This window comes from Anas acuta, chromosome 7 (assembly GCF_963932015.1).
Source record: "Anas acuta chromosome 7, bAnaAcu1.1, whole genome shotgun sequence".
Taxonomy (NCBI): Eukaryota; Metazoa; Chordata; class Aves; order Anseriformes; family Anatidae; genus Anas; species Anas acuta.
The window spans coordinates 27,998,809-28,011,961 of NC_088985.1; the positions used below are offsets into that span (position 1 = coordinate 27,998,809).

Here is a 13,153-nt window from a genome sequence, read left to right on the forward strand (position 1 = left end):
GTGACGCTAACATGGTTTGGAGAACACCTGGAATTACCAGACCCAGCATTTGACGCTTCTGTCTGGAGCTCATTTCTGACAAATTAAATGCCTTAGGGGCCAGATTCCCAAGTCGTGTGGAAGCATGGTGCTGGGACACATTTTCCACCGGAGGATCTGGCCCCTGAAATCTGAACCTAGTAATTCTCCTTTGGAAAATAATAAAATAATTTCAACAAACAATTTCTGGTTTTATTTTATTTTATTTTATTTTATTTTATTTTATTTTATTTTAAAGTTACCAAAAAAAAAAAAAAAAAGAGTAATTTTCAGTTCCTTTCAGTATCCACTCAAAATTTTGTAAGGAAGTGCATTATATTTATGCCTTTATTTTTGTAAGTTAGCTTCTCGTTAAGCTGATTTCACTTACTATGTCCAATAAGATAGAGAATGTGGAACACACAAACAGGTTGTGTAACAGGTTCATTCTGTGCCTGAAGGAGCACAGATAGCTGAGCATTTTAAGTGCAACCTAAAAAAGTTCCCACTGATCAAAGTGAAGTGAAAACAGCCCAGGTATGTCATACTATCAACCAGCTTTTAGCACAATGTAATTCACCACTTACTCAGGTCATTGGCTAACCAATAAAAAGGAGAATAAGCATTTTGATGGGAAGCTTATGGAAGGGAAATTGTTGCCTGACTTTTCTTTTTGGTTATTCATCTATCTCATTTTCAACTAAAGATGTTGTCACTTGGTGAATTTTGTCAACAATTTCAAAGAAGTAGCAAGGTTTCATTTGTTCAAAGTTTTCTTGTGTCACTGCATGCTATGTCAAAATGATTTGTTGGGTGTCTTCGTTTGCAGTGGGAAAACAATGGTGGGCTGACTCTAAAACTCTTAGAAGTCAAGAACAGTAATAATAAAAATGTGTCTAGGCATGATTTAAAAGTTCTGCTTTCTATTTTAAAATTTGATTTAAATCAGCTGTATATTAATATGTGTAGTATTTTTAAAGATAGAAATAAAGGTTCTTGTTCAGAATACATCCTGTAATATGTTTTTAGAAAGTAGCTGTAATAAAAAATGTGATTACTGTCATCTATATTTCTGGAATTTTAAAACTCGCAGGAGAGCTCTGTAGTGGGAAGGTTGACAGATGGATTTGTAACTATATGTTCTTTAAATTAGTAGGTGAGTATGGTAACAACCGCCTTGTGTATTCACTCATCATTTGTGATAGCACAACTGAGCGTTTCAAACAGAATGTACAAAGTGTTTGATGTTTTCAATACTGAAATAAATGTGTATTTCGGAGGATATACCGTGCAGATGAAGAGACTGTGTGCTTTAATTTCTTATTAGTTTTTACGGCTAATTCCAAAAATTGAGGCTGTTCATGGGTTGTTTTCTTCATTTGTTTGTTTTGGTCAGCTGAGGTTCTGCCGTTTTCTCAGGAGCACTGGTTTGCATGACGTGAACATGTAAAATATGATTCTTTCGGAAGTAATCCTCACTTACTAAGAAGGGTGCTTATTTCATCTCTTATAAAACTGTCTCCTTAGTTTGTTGCAATTTAAAGACTCTCTAAAACAGAGCTAATGTCAACGGGGTTGGTTACGTCCTTTTTAACAGAGAAGTCTTTGAAATACTGCAACTGTAGCACTGGATATATCTACTTCATAATTTCAAATAAATATAAAACTGAATGGTTGTTTTAATTTTAACAAACAGGGAGCATATTAAATGGAAAAGATTCTGAAATTAGGTGGTGGGAGGAAAATCCTGGTGACAAGAATTTTTAATCTGGATCGCAGATTGTCTTCACTTTCTTCTGTTAGTCTTAATGCTGTGTAATCCTCCATAATCTAAAACAGGGTATGCGCTGTATTTTTATTTTCTCTCCTGTGAAATAAAGTATCTGCTAAAGGGGGGCGGGGGGAAACGGTTAGACGGACTGTATGTAACAGAAATTTTCCCAGTTACTTGGGAAACTGTAATCATATTTGCTATAACTTAAAACTATTTTCCGTTGCTGTACGGCTGGCAATCCGTTAACCCTTAGAGAAATCTGAATTTCTGTACTGCTCTTCTGGGGCGTTCAAGTTGCACGCTGCTAGAAACCACCACTACTCTGTTGGCTTGGTGGAAAAAGGTACAGAAGAATGTTTCTGTGGATGCTGGCTGTTAGAGTAGAAACATCTTGCATAATATAAAAGTCATCTCATTATTTGTGAGCGAAAGGAAATTGTTTATGTTAATTTTTTTTTTTTTTAAATAGTAACCTCTGATGCCAAGCTTCAGTTGGCAATTTTTAATCCTTGTCAGTCAAAGTTTATATTTTCAAAGTAATTTTTCAAGTAACTTTTAAGTACATTTCTGTAGTCCTAAGAGGCAGAGTGTAACAAAAGTATGGGAAAGATGAAAGACCAAGAATGGGGTAAGCAAAAACAATGAATCACTCAAACAAGGCATTTCATGAATATGTGAGGGTGGTTACAGTGTTACATAATTTCTGTTTCTTTGAAGTTAAACTATTAATATTAATGCTGGCAATGAAGTAAATTTTCCTGAAATCCTCCCTGCACTCAGTAAGCAGCATTCTGTGCTGTGCAAAGGGTACAGAGAACGAATGCAAAAGCATTTTGATGTTTTAATTAAATGTCAGTATACTACAGCCGTTGGAAAAATGCGAGCCTTTCATGTCAGTTCTTTGATGCATTTGTCATAAAGATTTTGGGGTATATACACAAGGTATATTACATAAATATTGTTAATTATCATAAATCCAAATATTATAATTCACAAGTCAACCAATTAAATTTTAGAGTATTTTAATGTTGCATTAAAAAAATTGAAATAATTGAAACTTTATTTTTTTTGTTTGCATGAGTTAGAGTTCTAGAAGGGACTTCATTTTTTAATCTGTAAAGCCATCCCTATCCTTTATGGAATGATTTTTGTTGTTTTAGTTCAGGGAAGGTGTTCTTGACACAAAAGTATGGTAGTCTTTTACATACCCATTAATACTGAATGGAAATACAAAGCTGTCGCATATATCAGGAATTCCTTCCGTATGTCATACAATCTTATTTTCCTTCGGCAGATGATGATGATTATTTTTTCTTGGAGATTAAGATTTTTGGATTTTGAGACTTAAATCTAATTGTCTGCTCTGAAAAATTGACTTTCTCTTGGATACCTTTTGATTTTTATATCCAAACAGATTTTTTTTTCTGATTTTTTTTTTTCTCCAGGGATATATAAGGCCAAAATATTTGGGAAATATCTGGTAACTCCTGTAATCTATGAAGATTAATGACTGAAATAGAGGGAGGCTGAAATTACAGATAATGCAATAATCTGTCATTATAATGCAATAACTGAAAGTGTAAGAACTAAGTGAAAGCGTGAGGCTGCGGATGCCCTTTCCCACGGTATTTAGGGCAGGAGCAATCTGTTGGCACTGGATAAACGTACAGGTGCTTGCGATCAACCTGCCGTGTTACCCACCTTGCCGTGGATGTGCTTCGTTGTCACTCGTGGGGCCGGCTGCCAGCCAGGAGGATGGGCAGTCAGCCCAGCAGAGCACAGGGCTGCCGGTGCCGCATGCCCGCAGCCTCATGGCCAGCTCTCCTGCGCTCGGTCTCGCTATCGCCCGGGCTGCGGGGTGGCTGAGAGGTCTCGGTGCCATTGTGCAGATCCGACAGAAGTGCTTGCCTCTACCTCAAAGACTTTGTTAAGGATTAGAGGGGTTTTAACGAGGATTGTGTGGTTTCATTGCTCTGAGTGTTGGAAAATGCACTCCTGGCTTAAGCGGGTAGAGTTTATAGTCCGGCTTGAAAGATGAGCTACAAGAGGTTCCCATAATAGTGGGAATTAAGTAATGCGAGTTGAGGCACAACAGAGGAGACAATACACATGGGGAGAACAAAGGAAAGGAGTCACACGGCCAAGTGAAACAGCCATGCAGAGTAGTTCTGGGCATGCTCGGATTGCCTTGAGACAGCAGAGAACAATTTAATAGTAATATGCCATTATATATCTGGCTACTGGTAAAGCTATACAATATGTTGCATACATTTTCATTAACGTATTGATTAAAAATAGAACATATTACTCTCTCTCATGTGAATGAACTGGGATACTCCCTGAGTGCAGTTTAAAAGATCAATATTATAATTTAAACCATAGAAAACACAGGTGCAGGGAACATAAATAAGATTACACATGCTTTAGCCCTTCCATATCATGAACTGTTTAATTATCCTTCTCTGCTTGTAACTGAATATAGGCAAACCAGGCTTGTGTTTATGAAGAGCAATGGGTGATATTTCTCATGAGATGCCTTGATGAGATTGCTGTATCATCTGACGCTCTTGACCAAAAGTCATTTTCTTACCTTCTAGCCTGTCAAGAACAGCAGACTTTTTTTTTACATCTTGATGACAGATGAGACTAGTGTGCTGCACATGGGAATCTTCTTTGTGTAAGAGGTAATGAATGAGTTTTATAGCAGAGGGTTAAGAAGGCTTGCTTTTTTATTTTCCTTTGTAAATGAGCATGAAGAGCATTGATGTGGGGATCATTAATGGTAATAGTCAACTCTAAGGAAAAATCACCTGTTTGAATGCTTCTTGGTGTTGGGGGTAGGGAAAGACCTTTTGTGTTCAAGGCACAGCTTTGAGGGTAAATCCCTGTCGATGGTGTCTGAATTTGAGTGTTTTTGGTGACTCCTGCAGAGGAAACTGATAGGTCTGGTCTGGGTTCCTAGTGAATAAGCAACTGTATAACAAAGCCTAGTTGGCCTCAACAAAGGCAGACCAAATTCCCTGAACCTCTAAGAGTCAATATTCTGTGTTGTATGGGAGCTGCTTGGATTTACTTTTCCATTCCTGGCTGCGTTGCTGCTATTTGGTGCAGCAGTAGCACTCAAGGGGCCAGACCCACCATACTTCCCAGTAGACTGAGACCCTCTCTGTTTTGGCCTTTTGGGGTGACAAAGGTTTCAGTAGCCTCCTCAAGACGCTAAAATGGTCACATTTTGTTCTGATCTGGCACATCTTGGTCTGTGGCGTGCTTATTTGGGGGTTCTCCGTAATTCATGTAGAAAGTGCTAGAATGGAAATATGAAAGAGCTCTAAGGGATGAAACACTGCCAAAAAACAGTGGGCTTCCAAAGTCAGTTGCTGAATTACAGTCATCTTGCTTATTACTAGTCAAGTGGCAGCTAAGAAAAATAATGTAGACCTGTCATCCAGAAAAAAAAGAGAGAAATGTTGCCATTTCTGCAACTTGACTAGGTGGAAGAAACTTACAGGCTTTTATGTACTTTTTTTTTTTTTTTTTTTTTTTTTTTTTTTTTTTTTTTTTGACTGGGGAAGAGCTACGCTTGCTCAGGCTGGTGCTGGGATGGAGAGAGGAAGGGCCGTAAAGAGGTCACCAAGCTGTCGGGAGAATGAGGGCAACATGGCTGCAGTCAGCGGATTTGTCACTTTAGGGGCACTGGAGTGACAAAGTGGCTGGTAGATTTCTCTAGACTCCAAGGATAAACTTAAAGGTGAATATAATGTGTCATGTCGTTTACATAACTTACCTATCAGTAACACTTCTATATTGTCAAATGTGTGTGTTTATATATATCTCTGCCAAAAGGATCGGGTTCAAAGGATAAACTCTGGCAGTGATGTGGACTCGATTTGACCTTGTAAAGAAGGTATTCCCTTCTCCTTGGTTTTTCATAAAAGAGAAAACGAATGCCTATAGGAGCCGTTTCTTCTTCCACCACACAGGCTATGCAGGACTTCTAAGAAGAGAGCAAATCTGCTCATAGCCCTTGGGTTAAGCTTTTGACAAGAAGCTGTTTCGGTTTTTTGTTCATAAACATTTTCTGTTAAAAACACAATTCACGGTTGGCATAAATGGCTGGAATAACAAAGACTTGGGTTACTGTTGATGGTCAGCAATGTCTTTAAGCGTCTCTCCTCACCAGGCTTGAGAGGAACGGTGTGTCCTGTCTCCCTGCTGTCAGCCCTTGCAGCCTGCGCGCTGGATGTGTCAGCACAATGCCACTGGCAGATGGAAAAGTTGCAGTAAATATGCACAGTTATGGTTTAAGCGAAAGAGCTGTGGGAAAGGAAATACATTAATCCATTGCGGCTGTTTTTCCTTTTAAGTAAGCCTCTGTAATAAATCGCAAGTTTTTCCTGGACTTACCCTTTAAATTTCTAGATTCCTTTCTTGAGTGGGGAAGGGAGTGGAATAGAAATCGAACTGAAGCATACAAATTATTAAAATACAGAAGCAACTGAAAATTAAATTAGGTCGTGCATGTGGAAAGAAATCCTCTCCCATATGGTCTCTTTTGTGAACACACTTCAGGAAATCCCGGTCTTGCAGATCATAAAATACACCCTATGCATACAAGTGTGTCGTTTGTTTAGGTGGTGTTGTGGAGGCAATGCTTAGGAGGTGCTTTAAAACCAGAAAAAAAATGGATCCCTGAATCTGAGAAGAGTTAAACCTGATGAACAATTGAGTATAGGCTGCTTCTTTGAAAGTAAACTAAATATTCAGCTTTTTAACTCTTTAGACACTTTCTTCCTACATAATCAGGAATTTCATGTCTGATCCTCTGATTTTTGCAATTTTCAGAACATTTTGCATACATTTACAACGGCTAAAGAGGTGAGGATATTGAAGGTGTTGCAAAACACTTTTAAAAATTCAAAGTAGTTAATATGATTTTAAAATATATTTCTTTCTCAGATGCCTAATTTGTGTTTTGAATCTTACATCATCATTTTGCTGTTTTCCCAGTTGTTAAGATTTTTATATTATAGAAGGACCAGGTAGCCTAGGAAGGAAATTTCATATGCCAGAAAGATGTCAAGAAAAATCATGTATTTTTCTTCCCCTTTTCTTCTTCTTCTTCCCCAGCAGTAAATCACCTCTGGGGTACACAAGAACCTTATTACTTTTAAAAATACTGTGACCCTTTCCCAGTGCAACAGCAATGTGGGATGCTTGCCCTTCTAGTGTAGCATCTCCGTAGGGCTGTTTCATGTATCCATAGGGTTACAAGGAGGGCTTTAGCCTCCTGCTCTCTGCAGATACCACAGCTGCTGTTGCAGCTAATTCCCCTTTTTGATGTTCATGTGGGTGTTGTTGCAAGGGCTGGTGACAAGTGGCTGTGCACTGAGGACACGGGGAGCAGGAGCCTGAACTTTTTTCTGCAGAGATGTTGTTAAAATTGAATAAAATCCCTGCTCCAAGAAGGGGTAGAAATGACAGAGCCTGCACACGAAGCTGAGCTCAGAGATGGGCACAGATCCAAGCCTAGCGTTTCTGCACGCGGTGCCAGTTGCTTTTGGTCCTTGTCGGGAGAGACGAAGCCATGGCAGAGCTCAGTGTTGCTACGTCTGGACCCATTTCTTGTGCTCCAGCCAGTTTATTTTAAGCTAGCCTGAAATATCTCTATGCTGTACCATAGTGGGTAATGTATGCAAAGTCATGGATTTCAGTGGTATCAATTGCAGAATAACTGTTCTGTCACATGGAAACCTTACAGGGAAAAAAGGGGGATAAATAGAAGTAAATGGCGTGAAACTCTAACAAAACTGTTGCTGACCCTTAAATATCCGTCTCTTGCTTTTCAGAAAGTTTGTGGAAGCTAGAAATACTCTAGGAAAAGGCGGCCAGCTAAGGATACTTGGCTGAATTAAATTGTGGCTTGTGTGAGCTCTGTTCTGTCAGTAATTTCATATCCTCCGAAGAGCTTGTTGATCTTCTTACAAGGGCTTGATGTGAGCAAAGTCAGGGCAGAAGCTGATGCGAAATATGTGTTACACGGCCAAGTCATGCACAACGAAACCGGCAAACCCACACGTAACATGCATTTGTGCTGCGGGTGCCCGCTTGTCAGCTAAGTGTTATTTTTGTCAGGGCTGTCATGTTGAGCTGCACTTATATACATGCAGTCAGTTTTGTCCTCCTTCTGGGGGGTCTCCACTATAGAAAACCCAAGGAAAATGTGTAAATATTGCTTTAATGAACAACTGGCACTCAGACAAACTGTAGCAGTTTTTTTTTTTTTTTCCTAAAAACCACAAAACGTCACTGAAGTGCATTGTGAACAGGATAGCTTCAAGTTCAGCTCTCAAAGCAGCTTTTGTTCTTGGACAAAAATGCCTTCCTGAGGAAAACTGCGCGCTGCCAGCGCCAGCTCTAATGTGGATGGGGGACCTCATTCCTTCATGAAGGAGATATTGTAGCTGTGTAAACAGGAGGAAATGCAGATGTTTTCCTTGTTCAGCTCCGCTGCTCGGATAACGCCACGCTGTGCACCATGTGTGCCCCGTGCCGTGTGGATCCTGCAGTCTTCGGAGGGCCTTGCTTTAAACGTGCCCTACAACACTGCCGAGCTCTGGTGATGTGGATGGCTGCTCCAGCCATTCTCCTTCATGCATCTTTTCTGGTTCTTTACCTGTGCCAGGCACAGAAGTATCTTAGGAATTAAACTTTCAGACTGATTTCCCTTGCTGCTTGTCTTCTAATACAGATTATATTCTTTTTTTTTTCTTGTGGAAGCTGTTTGTTCACTTTTAGGCAAAAACCCCACAATTTCTTGTTAGCAAGAAGGCTGCAATCTAAAGTTTCATCAATGTTTTTGCAACTGTCTGCTCCTGTGTATTCTGAGCTACAAACCTGGGAACTCTTCTAGTCCTCAAGCCAACGGGTTGCTTTTCTTCTGCAGTGTTTAACTGTTCTGTTGCTCGTCAAAGTGAGAGATCCCAGATGTCCCCCTGCCAGAATAAGGGAGAAGTCTCATTGACTTCAACAAAACAGACCCCACTTTCTCTCAAGAAATAGCCCAGTATTTTGGTTGGGCAATAAACCTTGATTCTGGCTTTCTGTCAGTGCTCCACAAGCAGCATACCTTATACCTCACAGAAACGTGTGCTGGCATACGTGGAGATTGAGGGGAGAGAGGATATTATGTTTATGAGGCTATTTCATCCTAAATAAAACAGCTTTCTTATACTGGGGAATTAAACACTCAACTTGTGTTGAATTTTGGAAAATAAACTTCAACATAACTGCTTAATAACATTTTAAAATACATTTTGTTGCTTCAGAGGAAGGGAGCGTAGCAATCTTATACCAGCTGTCTTTTTGATAAATGACCCTACATAGACTAGCAGAGGCTGTGACATTCCTCTTACCCCCTCTTGATAATCTGAAAATCTTCTGTGCTGGAGTGCCTGCTCCAGGGCAGTAATGTAGGAACGTCAGATAAATTCTGTCTTTCATTCCCTGGGGGATACGCTAGCCAGCAAGTTATACTGCAAGCTATGTGGGCTAAAAGGGGTGCACCAAAACCCAATGTGGTGTCTTCCCTGGGAATCAGAAAATTAAGAATATATCAGTGGCAGTGCAAAGAGATACTGATGACTAAAAGAAATGAGACTGGCTTGTGACAGTCTCATTCCCTTTAAGAAGGAAATATGCTAGTCTTCACAAAAAAAAAAAAATTGTAAACCCATTATTTAATCCCTTTATATTATATCAGAGCACTAACTCTTCCGTCCTTGGGCTGAAGATCTCCATTCTGCTGTTCAGTTTTCTAAGGACTCTACAATCAGTATTTTTTTTATTTTTTTTTTGGACTGTCCTGAAATCTGGGGTCTCATTGCATAAGAAGATTAGCCTTCTGTGTTTGGGGATATTTCCTCATCATACCTCCCAAAATACAGCATCTTCCTACCATAGAAGCTTTTCATAATTTCAGCAGATTATATATATATATATGTATATGTATATTTTTAAATATGAGCATGTGGGAGTTGCACTGTTATTCTGAGTACACCCCGAAAGCAGCAGAGCTCTGCATGCTCACCTGCATAGTGCAGCTCCCATTCATCTTTAGCAGAGCAAGGCTTACAGCTTGGAAAAAAAAAAAAGTTGGTGGGACAACAGAGGTGGGAATCCAATGTGCAGGGCTATAGATCACCCGATGTGTGCCCAGACCATACTGCCAAAAGGGCTTCTAGCCTTGCAGACGTCGTGAGAGCTGGCTAGTCCAAGGAGACGTACAGTAGCCAGTTGAATGCCATTTATAACCAGCCAGTCCCAGTTCCTTGGTATCAGGACTGGTGTCTTTTAGAATATTTATCAGACAGCTGTGAAGCCTTTAGCCTTCCTCTGAAGAGTTGACCATTGTTGGCAAATATGACAGAAGATCTGTTCATCAGTAAGTGAATGTTCATTGCAACAAATGAAATTCTTTATGTCGATTAAATAAAATTGTGCTGACTAGTAATTTCTAAAAAAAAAATTAACTTGTAGTGCCTTATTTTTTCTCTTGATGTATGCGATCTTTGAAAGCCTGTTAGCATTTAATCTCTCTCTTATGAGTTACCTCTGTTTACTTTGTGAAGGCATACCTCAAGGCATCCTGACATCTTGTCTTTGTTCACCTCTCCTGTGCTCTGCTTAGTGTTGAAGCTTTCTGGAGATCATGGCACTGCTCTTCAGCCAGTTGTTTGAGTGTGCTGGAATGCAAAGTGGCCTTTGTTTTTATCTAGTACTGCGGAGATCAGTTGAAGTGTGTCAGCATATTTTGGCAGTAAAAATGGCATCCTGAATTTCAATTACATATATTTTGCTCAGTCACATTTGCAAACAGACTGAAGTTTGTGTTTCACGTAGCTCAGTAGCATAAGTTAATTGTAGAATTATTAACAAATGAAACCTTTTTTTTTTTTTTTTTTTTTCCTCCCAATGTCCTCTTCTGTTCAAGCCAAGTTGACTGGAATGTGGATTTTAAAGATATTTAGCAGTACCAATAAGCAATTGAACGTGACACCCTGAAATTTAATTCCCTGTAAAGATTTTTAACAAATTCAGGATGTAGCACAAGAACCCCATAGCATAAAATAATGTAAGAATGATGCATAATTATGTTGTTGCACAATCCAAAGTGCTTGCTAATGAGTAGAGAACAATAGTCTTCATAGAGAAGGGAGACAATAAGCTGTTAATGTATTTATTGTCCCAGCTACTAATATGTGCAAACATTAGATCATTTTGAGTGGGGTGTGTGCGTATGTGAATGTATGTTATAAATAATTTCTCCCATGTTCTGTTCCAGGACAAGATTAATGTAATGTGCTGGATTTGGCACAGAACCTGAAATCATTTAGAAGATAGAGCCAGTGCAGAACGTGTCAGCTTGCTTTTTTAAGCAGTATCCATTTACAACAAATTGCAGCCTCTATTTTGTGATCTGAACTGAGAGGCATTTTGCACACAAGCATTTACGATGTAAAATTCCTGACTGGTCATTCTTCCCTTGCAAATCATCCAAGGGGGGAGCTCCAGCTTGAAAACCTTGGTGTCCATTATTGTAGCGCTGCTGAGATCTTCGAGTTGTTTTAGCCCTTTGGCTTGGGAGGTGAGGGTGGAGGAGCTCTCTGCAGAGAAGCTGCAGCTCCCAATGGCTTCAGCAGCATGTGCCAGGGTCCCAGGGCTTCCAGCTTCCAGCCACAGAGCCAGGAGCTGAGCCCTGGCTGCAGTCAGTGCTTCAGGGCCCTGTCCCAGTAAATGTGAGATGGGTCCTGGGCTGCCCAGCTTTTTGCTGGAGACTCAACAGAGCAGTGCCCATAGCCCTGTCTGCAGGCAGGGCTTGCCACATTTGCTGCCGGTGGTGGAGGACCAGAAGCCTGAAGTTGGAGAGTGCAGGCCATAGTGTAGTGCTCTGGCAGGAAACCTTGGGGAAACTGCTGGTATTGCCATGCCCAGAGGTTTTGCACACAATGTTTTTATCGAAAAGGAATCAAGGACTCAGAGGTGAGAAAATTACCTTCATTTGACAAACCACGCAATCCCTTTCTCCATCCTCTGTGCTTATTACTAGAGTGAACCACAGCACAGCCCTTCTGGGCTGCTCTAATAGGGCAGAAAAGATGTGCTATAGAGCAGGTGAGCCCCGATCCTGTAAATCACTACTATGATCAAACTCTTGCATTTGCCCAAACCTCTTGAATTAAGATCTTGTTACCTTTTACAGCCTCCCTCAGCCTGCTGAAAGCAGTCAGGAAGGGAGAGGGGGGCCAGGAGATGTCTTTTGGAAGTTTCAGGAGTTTGCAGTAGGGGCACAGGGGGATAGTGATGGACAACAGCAAACTGCTACAAACGTAACGGGTTATACAGGCAGTAGGAGATATTTGAAAATAGTGTGCAAAATAAATGGCTTTGCGCTTCATATTTGAACGTTCCTCGGGGATTTAAAATAATCTGCAGGGTTAATACGAGAGGAAATAAAACTGAATTGCTGAAACGTGAAGCGGTGGATATTCAATAACATGCTCGGTCCTCAGGTCTGGCTTCTTGAGTTCCTTCCATCCGTCTTCTGCAGATGGGCTTGGTTTGTTTTCGGGATAGCTCAGAGTGTCTCTGGGAGGTTTCCTGGGAGGGTTGGCTGTAGGGATGTCATCGGTGCTTCCCCCTTGAAGGTCTGAGCAGTGTGGAGAGCTTGTAAATCTGTGGCAGCAACGCTGCTGTGCATTTCTGTAGGCTGAAGGATTAAAAGACATACTTTAGAGGCACCACAAAGGTCTGCTGGGCTGTTCACTCAGAGGCTTTATGACTGACAGAGAAGGGTTAAATTTATTTGTCTGTTGAACAGTGATAAACAGTTGTCACTGATAATAAATTATCTAAACTGCAGGTGGTCTTTGGTAATGACAAATGCAGGCTTTATGACCTATGTTCAAGCTAGTAAACACTTCAATGCATCTCTGTGCTGGCTTGGCTAAAAATAGCCACTAACCCCAGTGAAATCTACTTTAAGGATTTCTGTACTTAAATAACATTTGTGTTTTACTGTCTGTAGTGCAAGCAGAGAATGAGTAAGAGGGGAAGATCAAAATAAGTAAAATAATTATGGAAAATAAAAAAAGACTAGGAAAGGAGTGATTGCAGCAGCCGTGTGCGAAGGCTGATGGGTAACACGATAAAGATTTGTTTATATTTCTATCTTAAAATAATGGCAGTGCTGGAAGCAAGGAAGCAATTTGCTTCCCTATGGCATCTGTAAAATCTCAATCCATGAGACTGTCATCTAGCTTAAATTGTTTCTCAGTAAATTGTTTTTATGCTGCAGGATAATTG

At 40.2% G+C, this 13,153-nt stretch overlaps 1 protein-coding gene across 5 annotated transcripts in view; it reads left to right on the forward strand.

Annotated features, from left to right (window-relative positions):
• The window catches only part of RBM20 (RNA binding motif protein 20), a 104,138-nt gene that overhangs the window by 27,961 nt on the left and 63,024 nt on the right, over nucleotides 1-13,153 (forward strand). Inside the window, exon 1 of one of the 5 annotated variants that reach the window (XM_068688508.1) lies at nucleotides 4,418-4,476. The exons of the other annotated variants lie outside the window; for them this stretch is intronic. Within the exon in view, the coding sequence (XP_068544609.1) occupies nucleotides 4,433-4,476 (44 nt within the window). The 5' untranslated portion in view covers nucleotides 4,418-4,432. Of the gene's footprint in view, nucleotides 1-4,417; nucleotides 4,477-13,153 lie in introns of those variants that run through there. 5 annotated transcript variants of the gene reach the window in all.